This window comes from Pseudopipra pipra, chromosome 19 (genome assembly GCF_036250125.1).
Source record: "Pseudopipra pipra isolate bDixPip1 chromosome 19, bDixPip1.hap1, whole genome shotgun sequence".
Taxonomy (NCBI): Eukaryota; Metazoa; Chordata; class Aves; order Passeriformes; family Pipridae; genus Pseudopipra; species Pseudopipra pipra.
Genome location: NC_087567.1, coordinates 8,772,133 through 8,787,443, shown reverse-complemented (window position 1 = coordinate 8,787,443; position 15,311 = coordinate 8,772,133). Strand labels below are relative to the sequence as shown.

The window sequence follows — 15,311 nt, the reverse complement described above, 5'->3', positions numbered from 1 at the left end:
GTCTTTGATGAAAATAGTATATTTGTATTTTCTTCTCATTAATGTGTATCTTTTTGTAATTAATACACTTTTCTTTGCTTAGGAAATGTGGATTATCTGTTTATTTTGATTCCATAAATGGCTGTTGTATTCAAGTACCAAGTTTGATTACAGAAGAAAGTGGGAAAGTTTTTGTAGCCTTTCCATAAAACCGTTCTGATTTTAAAGTGGAAACACAATATTGGTTTTTCACAGTGGGTAATTTGAGGAAAAAGACTGTTTCCTTTTTGGATGTTTTCCCTCTCTTCCATTTTGGGCTTTCCTTTAATCCCCCGTCTGCTCAAATTTATGGTATGTTTTGAATTTTTTACTGGAACTGTCACAAGTTCTTTTTTTTTTTTTTTTACTTATTTAACTCACTCATTCCACCTGTAGCTTATGCTTTTTAAATCCTCCCCAACTGAGCCAGCTGTGATTATGGGATTCAGGTAGTGAGTACAAGTGTCTCAGTTGTTAACTGCTACCAAATAAAAGAAGGTGCTTGGTTGGTCATTTTATGGCTTTTTAAAATGTTTCTTTAAGCACTTGCTGTGGTGGGTTGTTTAGCAGTGCTGCTGGAAGGCTGACAAGTGGAATACTGTGCTGGGTCCTCTGCTCCCCATACTCTGGGCTTTTCCTTTGCTCAGTCCTCTCAGTATCTGCTGCCTAGAAATCTTTCCCTTCTGTTAAAACACTTCTTGCCCAATTTTTGTGCCAACTTAGTTAAAAACAGGCCTACTAGGTTTAATTCTGGCCTAGTGGAAATGTTGTTCAGGGAGAGCTTTTACAGGACCCCACCCTCCCTTTCTGTCCAGTGACCCAGTTCTTAAAGGCTTTGGAGGGCTCCTCATCGGGGTGGGGATATGGAGACAGCAGGAAGGGGGAGGGCAAAGAAAAGTAATAGTTTCATGAGCCTTTTTATCCCAGGGAAAATGTGAAAGAACTGCTTGCATTGTATGAGCTGGTGTCAGATGGGCTGAATCCAGGTGTATCATTGAGCTTTTTGGAAAACTCTTCTGTCTGTGTGGCAGGAACCTTCCTTCAAATGAAGACATTGCCAGATTCAGCCTCTGTTTGCCTCTTTATTTAGGTCTAATTAATCAGTGCTGGCAGATGAAGTTGAAATAGAGAATCCAAAGATGCTGTAGGCCTGCATAAGAACCTGCTAGACTATACCACTACTTTCCTGAGTATCTCCCATGGTTTATACCTTCTCTTTTATCTTCTGTAGATGCTGATGATCTGTCCTGTGGAAGCTTTCAGGAAAATAATGTTTTGGCCTCATCCGTGTGGAAGGAGGACTGGTTTTACTACCCAGGCTGTCAGCACACAGCTTGCTTTGTTTCTCCACCACGAGTCAGTGCAAAGGTTGAGAGTGGCCAGTTTGATGATGCAGATGAGTGAGGCTGACCCTGGGCAGAAGTAAGTTTGGCTTCTGAGTTGGAATGTGTTCTTCACTGACTGAGCTGTGTCAAGTCCTTTAGTTTGCTTGCAGAGTTCTGCCAAAGGCCAGAAATGTGACACCACCTCCCAGGTTTTGCTCAGGTGCTGCTGAGCTGCTCTAAACTGCCCACACTGGGCTCTGGAGACAAGAGTGCAGGTGCTGGCTGTGACAGTGCATCTCTGGAGGTTTTGTTTGTGTTCTGTAGATCTATGTTGTTACTAATTGATTGCTTGAGAAGAAGTGTTCAGTTTCTAAACTCAGATTGTTTATTTGCAGGGCTTTGTGAGTTTTGACATGCTGGTCCCTGTGTGTGTAACTCTTAGTTCCCTCTCCTTTTCACCTGATGCTGTCAGATGGGTTTGGAGAGCTTTAAAAACTCTCCCTCCTTCAAGCTTCTCTGTTGTATTTCCATGTGGTTCTAATTCCCATTTGTGATTCTGATACTGCTTTTCAACAAAATGAGCTGTGGCAAATACAGAATGAGTTGTTTTGTGTTTATTTTTATGTATTCCAGTATAAAGGAATTACAAATACCTGATACACATTTTGCAAACACACTTGATGATACACAGGAGGGCCTGCTCCATCCATAGGAATGCTGGGTGCCTAAGGCTGCCTCCCAACAAAGCTTTCTCCACATCAGACCTTCTTGTTCTATGGGCATATAACCCTGCAGTCCCAGTGTTGTCTTTATTACACTCTCATGCAGCATCAGATGTGTAATGACAAAGACATTTATATACATCTTGTAGTACATAATCTGTGTGTCCTGCACAGTAGTGGATTAAGGTTCCTGATACTGCTTGTTGTGGCAAATGAGATGAGAACACAAAATACCTCCCTCAGAGAATAGCTGGAACTAGAACCATCTCCTCCTTGCTTTGCTCTGCAATGAAAGGAAATGTTCTCAGATGAAGTGTGTAAGTGGATTGAATGGCTGGTCACCAGCATAACAATAACCTTCACCTAATGCTCATGTTTCATTAATCACTTCTCTCTCAACAACTTTTCGTGGCTTTTTTTTTTTCCCCATGTTTTGACACTGAACTGGAGCACAGTACAGCGTTGGGGTTTGTTTTCTCATCTGATGTATGAGACCAAAATAATTCACACACTGGTTTGGGAGGAGGAAGTGGATGACACAGTGATATTTCCTTAATTTTTTCCTAGAGAACACAGGACAAGAGCTTTCCTTTGGGTACCTTTCAATTGCTGGTTATGTGTTAGCACTTAGCAGTCCAAGTATAGAGTAGAAACCTGGTGTTGAGGTTGCAAGAAAGAGGGTCTGTTCTTTAATTCCTATATGGTGGAGTGACCTAGGGATTTATATTTCCCTCAAAACTCAGTTATGCCAATAACTGACTCATCAGCCAGAGTAAAAGGGTTGATTTGCATTTAGAAATGCAATATTCATAAAGTGAGTGCAGACACACTAGTAAACTGTAAAAAATCCTGTGAAAAATCCCGGCTCGTTTTGTGAGCTCGTTTATCCCTTGCCCGGCCCCGGCTGTTGTCAACGCCCAACGCTTCCCTGCAGAGGGCAGCAGAAAATTGTCTGCCCTGCTCGGCGTGTGTTCGTCAGGCGGTGTGAGCTCCCCGGGCTGGATTTCTAACGCTGGGAGCAATTCAGATCTGTGTTCTGCAGAGCCCTGGTGTTCCCCGGCGAGGCTGATTCATGGCCCCGATTAGTTTCTCTTTTTTTTTTTTTTAATTCACTCCCAAGTTGGACTGAAAAATCTCTCCCATGGCTGAGAGAAGAACATCACTTGACTTCAGGCTTAATATATTGTTTTTTACTGTGCTTGGGGGAGATATCCCACCGTATTCAATAAAGAGGAAACTAATAGAATTCTGTGGAAGCAAACCCATCTTTTGTAGAATTGTTTTAAAAGAATAATCAAAAAGTCTTTATAACACTGATTAGAGTGATTTTTTTTTTTTTTCTTGCAGTTCCAAAATTCCATCAGTACTGAATCTTAAAGTCATTTTCCATGCAGTCTATAAATCAAGGTGTTTTATCACCCTGTACCTTTAATTGCAATCAGTCTGGTCTGTCTCCAAGATCTTATTCTTTGAGGAGAAATTGTGTTGAATGGCTGCTTTGCTAAGCTGTTTGCATTTTAAATGACTGTCAACTTTAAAGATTTGTTTTCAGTTTCCATTTAAGGTTAAAACTGCCACCACCCCCACCAGGTTTGGGAAAAATAGCACGAGGGTTTTGCAGCAGAGATGCATCCTGCTCTCTCCAGGGATATGTTGGCAAATATAACTTCGTTCATCTTAGCCCTGCTTGTTAGGGCAGGGGCTTAATGTAAAGCTTAATCTGAATACTCTCAAACTTCAGGGGGATTAGAAAACCAGATGCAGCCTCCTCAGAAAGCATCTGCCTGGGAGGATTTGAAACTGAGCTTGTGGATTCCAATGTTTCTACTCTACAGAGTGTTTCAAATTCCATTGTGAATCTTGCACTGAGCCTGTTTTGTGTTGACACAAGTGTGTCATTCTGGGCAGGAATACATTGCATTTAAAACCAACAGAAGGCAGCATGTGAGCCAACAATTCACACCGAGAGTCAGCCCTTCAGCCTGCTCAGATTATTGGAGGGAAGAGAGTCCCATCACAGGACCAAGATCATAAATCCTGTATGCATACAAGAAACACACTGGCAGCACAGAAATCAGCTGAAAACTTTTCAGAAGTGTCAAAGATTTCTCAGTGAAATGCACATACATCCCTAAGACAACTTCCCCCTTCTCCACCCACATTATAAATGTCATTCAAAGGACAGAGACCCTGCTGCAGGTTAATATGTTTGCTGGGTTTATGCTGTGGGGAAGGCTTAGGAGTGAAGCATAATATGGTGGCTTAGTAGAGCAGGGTACAACTTTGATGCTGTCCTTGCTTTTCTTCTCATTTCCCCACTTTGTAGGTAAAGCTAAAGATTCCAGCCAGTAAAGTGCTTCAAATTCACTGAGCAAGAAATTTTGTCTAAATAGTCAGGTTTTGAGAAACCAAACGGTTTTGCATTTTCTTTGAACAGGCCAGCAAAGAAATGAAAACTTGTTTTGGGTGCATCTGTTGTTTCCTTTGAGACCTACAGGCAATGATTTGCAAGAGGAAATAATTGAAGGAAATGTGTTCATATTTCCTGTTGATAAGGTACAGCACTTAATTCATACATCAGATTGAGTTAGGGTTTCTTGGTCTTATATAACCACAGAATCCAGCCTGTTTTAGTGTCTTTTAAAGACACTACTGCTTCACTTGTTGTTTGTCCCATCTTACAACTGGTGTGCTTTCACTCTTAAACTGAGAAAATGCCTCCACTGCTGAGGGGGGACTATGTGAGTAATTCCACAGACTAAAGGAAAAATGCTGATGGCAGCAGCTCATCCTGACCATCTGTTGCTTGCAAGGACACCAGTGTAAATCCCTTGGTAACAAAGGTCATTTTGTGGAGCTGGGTAAGTGTAGGCCCAGGGAAGGAACGTGGGATACCCTCTGTGGGTCTGTATTGCAAACAGAGACATCGGAAGCTCGAGTATTAGAGGATAAATTTGTGGTGGAGTTGTTAGTCCTGGGAGTACCAGCTGCTCATAGCATGGTTTCCCAGCTTGGCAGGAGAAACTGGAACCTACTAAAAAAAGCTGCAAAGGACACAAACCCAGTAATTGGGTTTAGTGATGGAAACAGCTTTCTTTAAGCACTGGGAACACAAATCCTCAGCTGGTACAAACTTTGGTGGCTCCTTACCCAGGCAGAACCTCTGTCCCTGTACATCCCCTGAGCAGTGCCGGTGTCATCTCTGAGCTAAAGCTCATGTTTAGAGTTTCACTGTTGCTGTGGGTTTTAGTCCTTAATATAATGGGCTTTCCTTCCATTCCTTGTAGCTCTATTGACCTTCACAGAGCAAAACCCATGAACGTGGCTCAGTGTCTACATTTCTATCGTAGCAGGTTGTATTGGGTGGGATTTTTCCCACTTTGATGGTAGTTTCAGGGCATGTAGCAGAAATGAGCCCAGGAAAGGTAACTTCCTATGAGTCAGCAGGTCTCGAATGTCTGGCCTCAGTTATTTTAATCAAACCTTTTCTGATCTGCCTGCAACTTCTGTATTTAGACCTGGAAACTCCTTTCGTTGTATGATGCAGGATTTGAAGACTTGAGTTGTATATGTAAGTTGTATCTATTTGTTTATGAGCCTGAGGTCTCAATTTATTGTTTTATTTCCCTCAAAGGGAAATACTGCTCAGTCCTTTTTGAGCTGTTGGTCCTTAGTATGACTTACCTTGAGCAACATGTTTTCTGTGAGATCTGGAGTACCAGAGGTTCCCATTGTGCTGCTTTGTAGTTTTAATCCCTGTAGCTATTGTGGGCTTATGTTCCAACAACAAACAAGTTGTTTACTATTTCTGCCCCTACCTCAGGAACTACTCCAAAACATTCCCATTTTCACTGAGGAGTTCCTTTGGTTACTTAGCAGGTAGTAGAAAATACTAAAATTATTCAACCTCAGATAAAGGACTATCATTTCATCTGTAATCTTCATGCAGACACCAGAGTAAATATGCCACATTGTAATATAGTTCTGTCTGGCTACAGTTGGTTGGGAATTGTGTAACTCCCATCTCCCATGTTACATGCTCAGCTGTTTCTGGGGAAGTAAATAGGTGTGACAGTGAGATTAAACAGGACCTGTATCCCACAGCAGAGAGCACAGCCTCCTTCTAGGTAACTGGAGATTCAGAGAGCAAGGAAAACTCTTCTAGCTGAGCAGGCCTTCACAGTGTTGGTGACAGTAGGGTGGTAGAATTGGAAAAGTAAGGTCAGAGGAACAACTGATAGTTCCATCAGAAGCATGGGCAACAAATCAGAATAATTTGGTACAGGAATCTGAGTTGCTGCATTCTCCTTAGTACAGGAGAAGAACATGTAAGGGGACTTTGCAAGTTCTATTTCAGCTGTGGTTAACTCCTTATACCAAAGCTGAACTGGGACAGGTAATCTGAAATGGAAGCCCAAAGTGGAGCCTGCAAACAGCCACATGCTGATTGAGCCATCATGGTTTTCTTGTCTGCTGTCACCACTGGGGCTGCTGGAATACCAGACCCCCCTTGTTCTGAGTTTATCAGTACTTTCAGTTCCATGTTCTTCAAACAGGCCATTATCTTCCTGGGCTGAAACACCTTTTACCTTCTGTTTTATTTAGTTCTAGCTTATCTGCATCATTCATACTTGATCTGTCTGATTGGGCCTCCAGCTCTGCAGTTTGTAGTTTGACAGAAGTCTGCTCTTTCCAGTGGGATTGGTCAGACATTATAAAGCCAGGCTGAGACTGCCTGTCTGCTAGATAAGAACTACATTTAGTTCTGTTACCTGCACTTGTGTTGGTGGGTGGATTAGGTTTAATTTGGTCCTTAGGAGAGAAGTGGGCAAACTATCCCTCAAACAGATCTGGGATTTGGTTTAAGGACAGGCTTTCTTATGTGGTCTGTGAAGTGCCTTGTAGCCCTGTAGGAATACTTTGTGTCTGGTTCCTGCCTGCAGTTTGGAATGCTGACTTTAGTGATCGTGCTTCTAATTATGTACAGAGGTAAAAATTCTCGGATGAAAGAACGGGGAAGTTCATCATCTGTCCCATCAAGGGCAGCAGGGTTTCTGTTGTGCAGAGCAGTGACTGCCCAAAACTGGCACCTCATACCTGCAGTGAGGGGAAGCCCTTCTCAGATACCCTGGCTGCCAGGGCACCTTCATCCCTCCTCAGTGTGCAGCTCTGCCCAAATGTACTGAGTTCTTGAGTGAGCCCCATCTTTGTGCCAGGTCCCATGGCTGTGATGTCCTGTAGCCCCTGACAGGGGGGAGCTGGGGACGTTTGTCCTGCCTGCAGCAGAGTGGCTGCTCCGTGTGAGGGGGCTGGGGAAGTTGGGAACACCCAGCCTTTGTGATCCTGACCCGCCTCCAAACAAAAGGGCAAGTTCAGTGTCCTGCTAATGGACTTAACTGCTCTGTAACTGAGACTCCAGGGACTTGGGAAACAGCCTCCTTTGCTGCATATCCCTTTAAGTTTGGCTTAGTTATTCCTGTTCAGCTTACCTTGGTATTGGATATTGCTAAGGCTTTAATGCTGCCTTCCACTACAACTCAGTCAAGCCTTGGCAATAGGATTTCTCTGATTTCAGAAGTTATCACTCTGGTTTGTGTTTCATTTTCTTCTTGAATTTTCTATTTTGGAAGCATTCTTTTTTGTGTGTGTTTTTTTACCTAGTGTCTGCTTCTGTCTGGGGTTAAATTTACATTTAGTTTCTACCTGCAGTACTAAGACCCAGCAATTGGTGCCAGCTAAAGGAAAGAAATATTCTGTATAATGGCAGAATCCACCTTGTGTAACAGCTCAAGGACTGTATCAACAGAAGTGTGGGAGGAGGCTGAACTGAGGTAAATGTGGGAGAACACAGAGGGTGCAGTAACTGCTCATTTGTACAGTGGGAGTGGGCTTCACTTGATTACTTCCTCTTTAATTGAAGCCTCACCTAATTGAGCTGAGAGCTTTCCCTTCTCTAGTTCAGGGTGCCAGGTACCCTTTTTTCCTCTATTTGCTGTTTTACCTCAGAGATGACACTGGTGTGAGAGGGGTATTTATTTATAGCACTTCTTCCCATGGTTAATCCACACAGGTTCTGTTTGAGTGTTCATTTTACTGATGCAGGCAACAGCTGTTTTCTCCATGTCTTATCAAATATCCTCCATGCTCTAATAATAACAAAGAAGTTTCTTTATTCTTGGCTATTCTGAATTTTCACCCAAGGGATCTCATTGCACCTCTTCATGGAGACTGCAGTCTAGGAATAGGTACTTGTGGCTGGCTGGATAGATTCTGCATTAAACCAGTAAGTGTGATAGAGGATTTAACATCCATTCTGTCTGGATTCTGTTGTTACATCCAGGATGACATTTTTAATGTCATAATATTTTAAACAGCTCAGTAGTTTTAACTGTTGTCTTGTTGCTTTGGTGAAGTGATGAGTACACCAATGTGCTTTGCCATCAGATGTTATGGGGTGATTTAATTAGACTAATTTCTGTTTTCATTAACACTTTTATTAACTGTTTTTTAATGCTACTGTTTACAGATTCTTATTTGTGATTTTTTTTTTTCTGCATATTTTCCCTCATCCTTTTTGTTGCCAGTTTACCATCACAAAATGGATGCTGTAGTGATTGTCTGATTTTACAGAAGGCCTGTCTCTGAATGATATTGCCTGACAAAATGTGGTATCTGCAGCAGTGGCAGTGGTGTCCTCTCACCTCCATGGTCCCACCCAGAGCAGGGCAGTGTGAACCAGTACTCTCCTGGAATTTGGGCAAAATCCTGTGAATCATGGCAGTGTTGGCACACCTTGAGACACCAAGAACTGTGTTAGTGTGACATCTCAATTCCTCCTGACGTTGTTTTCACTGCTGATTTTTAAATCATGACACACTTTAAATCTGACAGAGATGTGTTTTCAGTGGTGAATCTGTCATGTTTAAGAGTTGTCATAATTTTCCTGAGAAAAATCTGGATTTGGGAAATAGTTGCTTGCTTTCCAGCTTTTTGCAGTCTGCAGAGTACAAGAGAGGAATGCAGTTTATTCTTAGGCCTGGAGACTTACTCTGCTCCTGAAGTGCTCCATCAAATTCACTAGTAATAAGTAGCATGTTTTTCTTGCTTAGCAGTCCTATCTTCAGTGAATTTCAGAAAGCCTTTTGCTGGTGGATTGCATTCTGAGATAACATTCCAGCTCAGTGCCAGCTTTATTCATTAACTGCCCATCCATGCAGCTGCATGCTTTTAAAATAGCTTGGATATTGAACAGGATTTGGGAGACAAAGTACTTCAGCTACTCTTACCAACTTTTGAGTTAGTCACCACAGAACATTGCCTGTTCTGTCTTCCAAAAAAATGAATATTTGCAAACACTTCATTTGGTTTATAAAAAATGAAGTTGCCAAGGACAGTAACAGCAGAAGTGGAAACCACTTAACAATTTTTTTTTTGTCAAGGTTGATACGAAAATTACATTTGGAAGAGAACTCTGTTGTAAAGCACCTCAGAGGCCACTGCTAGTGAACATGAACAGCTCCATGTATTGAAAAGCAGGGGGCTGCTGGAAAAAAATGGCTTGAATGCCAGCCTATGATTTGACAAATTAAATATCTATTAAAATTTGTATTGAAAAATTACAACGTTGCTATGGTTCCCAAAGCTTCCTCAGTGCCAGGACTGCAGTGCATTTCACTTCAAAGAAAAATCCTGTTTTTCCCCATTTTTACAGTGTAATCAATTAGAACTTTCAGAAATGCTTTTAATTTGCATGTATGAGTTGATGGAACTTGATATGAAGAATGTAAAAGCCAGAAACAGAGCTGTTCCCCAAACATGTGCTGCTCTTTCACAGTATCTTTGAATTAAATCTCATTAAATCATGTTCTGTGGTTCTGAGCTGCAGGGCAGCAGTGACTGTCCTGGGATGGGAGGGCAGTGGGACACCCTGAGCGTGGGGGAAGCTCTGACAGACCCCACTGGGGGTCTCCTGGACGTGTTAAAAGAAACTTTTATGTTTGTAGGAGAGGCTCATGACCAGTTCTTGAAACTGGTCTTGCACTTGTGGACATTCCTGCTGTGAAGTACCCCCGAGCAGACAAATGCAAAGGTGAAGGAGGAATGGTTTTTATGCTCAGGATCTACCAGTGCCGTTGCATTGGGGCTCATTTCCTCCCAAGCTGCAGGTGCTGCCAGTGGGTCAGCATGGCCAGTTTGGGGGGCTGCTGGAAAGTACAACCTGCTGTTTGTGGTGTGAGGGGATGGACACGACCCCCGTGGTGAGATCCTGTCAGACAGCTCCTGGTCCTTCCCTCACAGAACTCAGTCCATGATAGTATCAGCAAGGTTGTTCAAACAGTGCAGAGTGAAGGAGAGGAAATGAGGCCAAAAGCTTTTGCTCTGTGGTGCAGGCATGTGCCCCACAACCACCAGCACATCTGCCCAGCAGAGGCCAGAGCTCAGGTGCTGCTGTCAGGGACTGTTCCTGTGTGTGGAGCACAGCAGAGCCGCTGTTGGGACCTTTCCCATCGTGCCCTCTGTGGTTATTATGTAAAGTTGACTCTCTTGTTGTGGCCATACATTTTCTGCTATTATCAGACCTTTTTTTATCCAATGTGGAGCTTCTGCTTATGGCTTAAAACTACTTTTAATGTGTACATTTACATTTATGTCTGTGTAAATAACTGATGGAGGGAAACTCTGCTGAATGAAATCTGTTTGCTTTAGAGCTGCAAAACTTTGTCCCTCAGGAAAACAATCTGTCAGGATACACAAAGGCCTTCAGTTGCTGGTTGTGAGTGTGCACATCTGGCCAGGCCACAGCATTCCTGGAGACACAATTCCCCATTCCCTTCCTTGCTGTGCTCTCTGATGTGGGCTGGGCTGATCCAGCTGGAGCTGCAGGGATGCCTTTCATCCTGCTGCATGCACAGGGGAGGAGTGTGGGTATGCAGTGTAGCATCACTGACTTGTGCAGGCTCCAGGAGTGCCTGAAAGGAAGGTGAAAACCAAGGGATGAAGTGCTACCAACTAGATGTATAAAATCTCCCAGCTCTTGTATGATACTACTTGTTTATTTCAGATGAAATATCTACTGTACCAATCTTCCTGAGGTTTGTGAGTTGACTGGAAGATATTTCTTTTAAACCTTTGCTGTCCTTGGGTCCATCTGCTCTGTAAGAGCCTGTATTCATTTTGTGTGCCCCTGAGTTGGGGTAAGAAAAACCCATATAATTTTCAACACAGAGAGAAAAGGGATTAAATTTTGAAATTGCCACAGTAGCCACATCCTCTTTTTCATATTAAATAAACAGGGAACTGCTTATTTAAATGCTCACAGCTCTGCAACATGCAGCCTGTGCACCTTTACAAGTCCATACTTGGGTGCATCCAGGGCGTATTTCTGAACTACGAGCTGAGCTTGTTCACCAGTACCAGTGTGTTCGACAGTTCAATTTTCTGGCACTTTTGAATCTGCTCCCTGAACACATTCTGAGGACTGGAAGCATCCTGTGGTTTGTATAAATAAAGCCACCAAATTGCCTGGGGTGCGTGCGAGCCCCTGGCTGTGCAGCCCGGCTGTTTCCCTGCCATCAGCCTGACAATTCCAATCAAGGTTTTAATGGACTCCTGGGGCTCCCCCAGTTTCTCTTCAAGCAGAGTCTGGCACCAGTCTCCCCAAGTCCATAGCAATGAAAAGCTTTATTTTTGCTTTTGATTGTACAGAAATTCAGTGACAGTAGGAAAGAAATAAACTGGTCGGGTGAGGGCCAGAATAGCAGGAAAGAGCTGTCCTTAGAACAGATTCATAACCTGCATTTTTGTTTGTCCAATTAGGAAGTGCAAAGTATAGAGCAACCATAGATCAGACTCCTCTGTGATCTTGTCCAGATTTTGACAGACTGACAGTTTTAATTAAGAGTGTTTTGTTTAATTCCTTTTGCCTTTACACCTGAGAGTGTTCACAGGCCTGTGCAGGTTTAGACTGCAATTCTGAGGGTTTTTTTTTTTTGAAATATAATTGTTGGTCATTAAAAAAAATTGAAGTAAATGTTATGAAGGCTTTTAATTTTCATTCCTGTTTCAGGAAGTTCCCAGATCACCTCTTACATAAGTTACTTTAAACAGTTTCTTACATTTCAAAACCTCTTATTGTGAAGGAAGAGTGCACCATAAACCCATAACAGTTGCTGCTTTGCAGTTATTATGGGCTGGTGATCTCTTCAGTTCTAAGTAAAGGAAGTCCTAGGGATTGTTTTCTGGGTTAGGTTTGTGACAGCAGCTCTTGTAACAATTGGTAAAGGTTGAAGTCCTGGGATCTGGGTGGAGGAGATGCTGGGGGCTTTATGGAGAAAGGTATCAATTATCTTTGTATCCTTCAGGGAGTTACAATTATTATTCTTCCATACAGTAGGTGGAGACAAAGACCTCGTGAATTTTATCATGTCTGCTCAGACTGACTTTATCAGCTCCTGATTTTTGGTGTTATTAAATCCCTTCATAAAAATAACTATCAATTTTGTCCTAAAGGTTGTTAATTTATGTTCACATGAAGTGCTATAATTATTTTGCTGGCTGCTATTGATAAATTGGTTCTTTTAAATATTAGGGCTGATTTGGAGATTGATCTGTGAAACCTTTCTGTGCAAGCTCAGATCTGTCTTAGGCCCAAAAATTCAGAGGTCAAAGCACACTGAGGACTGACTTCAAGTACCTTGACATTCCCAGTGGTGTAGGAGTTGGGTCTCTGTGCAGGCTGGAAGGTTGAGGTGTGGTCTGCCTCTGTTTATAAAGTGAGTTTATATGTGTCTGTATGTTTGTATAAATCCAGTGTGTGTTTACAGGTGGGTGTTTATGTGCTTGCAGCATGTTTGGCCTCACACAGAATATGGTGTTGGCATCCTGCCCCTGCCTGAACCAGGCTGAAAACTTCCAGTGTAGTTTGGAGTAGTGAGGACAAATGGAGTGTAATCTATCAAGTGGGAGAGATGGTTTGTTAGCTTTTCAGAAGGAAAGTGGAGGTTGCACCTTTCTCAGATCCACTGGCAGAAATAATCTGTAGATACATTTTTATTTTCATCTTCTCATTAATGTCATCTCCACTGGGCTGTTGGTGCTCTTTGGTGGGGGGAGTCTCTGCCATGTGCATCACACTTGTGTGTATGGAGGGTGACTGAGAGAGTCATTCCAGAGATGGATTTCCAGGTGTGTGACAGGGCAGGGTGTGTTTTCCCCATTGCATTGGATGGAAAGCACGTTGCCTCAGGAGAGGAGGCTTTGTCACATCTGTTCCTCATGCTCAGCTGAGATTGCAATTGGATTTCAGCAGATTATGGTGGAACTCCCTCCTTCACTGATCTCAGACTGGTCTGATGAAAGTTTCTGTGCTTCTTAAAAACCAGAGAGTTTACCCAGTGAGGTGTGTTTGTGACAGCACAGATTCCAGAATGCAGAGTGGAATTTTGCCCAGTGAGGAGGAGGTGGAGAGGAGCCCACGTGTCAGGGTGAGGTCAGATACCTGAGCTCAGGAGCCATTTCAGCAAACCCTTGGGAAGGGATTTCTTGCTGCCTCAGAAAGTTTGGGAAGGGTTGCTATCAAGGGCATCTGTTCCTGTCCGTGGAGAGTTGACTGATGAGGGGATGTGTGAGGGGAGAACATGTGCCTTCTGAAAGGGGATGCTTGGGATTAGGTTTAAAGCAGGAAAATGAGTTGTTCTCTGTTGTTCCTCCTGATGCCACGTAGCTCTGTGTGTATGGGACATCCCTTTTCATTTCACTGGGATCCTGACAGGATCTCACCTCCTACACAGGAGCTGTGTATGCCCTGTACTGTGTATGTCCTGATTTTTTACTTGCTGGCAGTGTATGCTATAAAAAGTCAAAATGGATGTTATTAATAAATACAGTTCAAATGAAGAGGCAATGAGCAGAGTAGTTTTTCAGAATTAAGACAAACCAGGCCTTGGGGGTAACTGATAAAGATGTGCAGAGTCAGTGCCTCCTGCAGTATCCTGTCTGTGCTGGGGAGGTGGGTGTTTTGCAGGGCATCTATTTGAGTACATCAAAATATCCTCCTGTAAACCTCAGTGGGAAGCTGAGAATGACATAGCAGTGGGTGGATGGCTCTTGCCTCTAGTGATGCACAGAGCCTGTCTTTCCAGTGTCACTCAAGCAGAGGCAGAAGGTCTGAACGTGTTAACATCACTTCAACTCTCAAGGACAGAGGCAGCATCCAGCTCTTCAGGTGCAATGTGGTGTTTTCCCATTTTGACCTACTGAGCCAATCACAAGGATTGAACAGAAATCCTGACCTGGAGAACACATGAGGATAGTGAGTGAACATGAGGTCAAACAGCAGAGTTACCGCTTGGTGCAAGAACTCCTTTTTTTGCTCTCACTTAGTGGTGTGGTTCATCAGGGTTTCTTCTGTGCTCCTTTGCTCTAAGAGTGTAATTTAATTTAAAATGTCAAGATCTGTGTAATAAACTGAGTTAGATCATTAACAGGCATAACCCATTATATTCCTGAGGCTTGTAGCACTATTCCTTGTAAATCCAGCACAGTGCCTCTTCAGCCAGGAATGCTGCCAGGGCTGGGAGCTCTGCAGGAGCCGTGCTTTGGATGTGTCCATGTGAACTTTGCTAGATTCAGGAAATAAGATTTTGAGGAGCCCAGAGCCAAATGGGGATGTCAAACTGACAGCTCCTCCTCTGGCTGTGTCTGCCTGCACCTTCTCTTTGACCACCAGATGCTGATCAGAGATGTGAGCTTGGGCACAAGGTCTGTGCTCCTCTGGGCTGTGGCAGCACAGGGGGTGTTATTTGGAGCAGGGATGTCTGTAGATTTTGGACTGAACATGTGTGAGACCACAGCTTTATCCCTTCCTCTGAGTCCTCCATCATTTGCTGAGGCTTCCCTTCTCTCTTAACAGAAATCACAAATAAAAATTAAAAAAACAGTAGATACAATGAAATAAGAGTTGTAGAATTTAAATCACATTATTTTCTATGTATTGTTAAATATTTCCTGTGAAACTGTAGAAATGGATCAGTACAAATACTATCCAGCTTACTGGGTTTCTGTATATGAATTTCCCTTATGTTCCTCTATAAATGCATGTACATAATAATAAATAATTTATGCATGGTATTATTCATATTCTATATCAATAGCAAGGATAACTGATGAGGAAGGAGAACCCCAGCAAGTTAGTATATTTTTTTATCTGTTCACTTTTTTAAAAATGCCCTTGGAGGTGGAAGGATAA

The 15,311-nt window shown here is 42.8% G+C and overlaps 1 protein-coding gene across 15 annotated transcripts in view; it reads left to right on the top strand.

Moving 5' to 3' along the window:
- The window catches only part of COPRS (coordinator of PRMT5 and differentiation stimulator), a 141,881-nt gene that overhangs the window by 2,755 nt on the left and 123,815 nt on the right, over positions 1 to 15,311 (top strand). For 3 of the 15 annotated variants that reach the window (XR_010435292.1, XR_010435293.1, XR_010435291.1), the window contains exon 4: positions 1,250 to 1,440. The exons of 9 other annotated variants lie outside the window; for them this stretch is intronic. Coding sequence is in view for 3 of the 6 variants with exons in the window: in XM_064676072.1 (XP_064532142.1) it covers positions 1,250 to 1,422 (173 nt within the window). In the remaining 3 variants the exon portion in view is untranslated. Of the gene's footprint in view, positions 1 to 1,249; positions 1,943 to 9,504; positions 9,688 to 15,311 lie in introns of those variants that run through there. 3 more of the 15 variants (XM_064676072.1, XM_064676071.1, XM_064676070.1) reach the window with 3 other exon arrangements.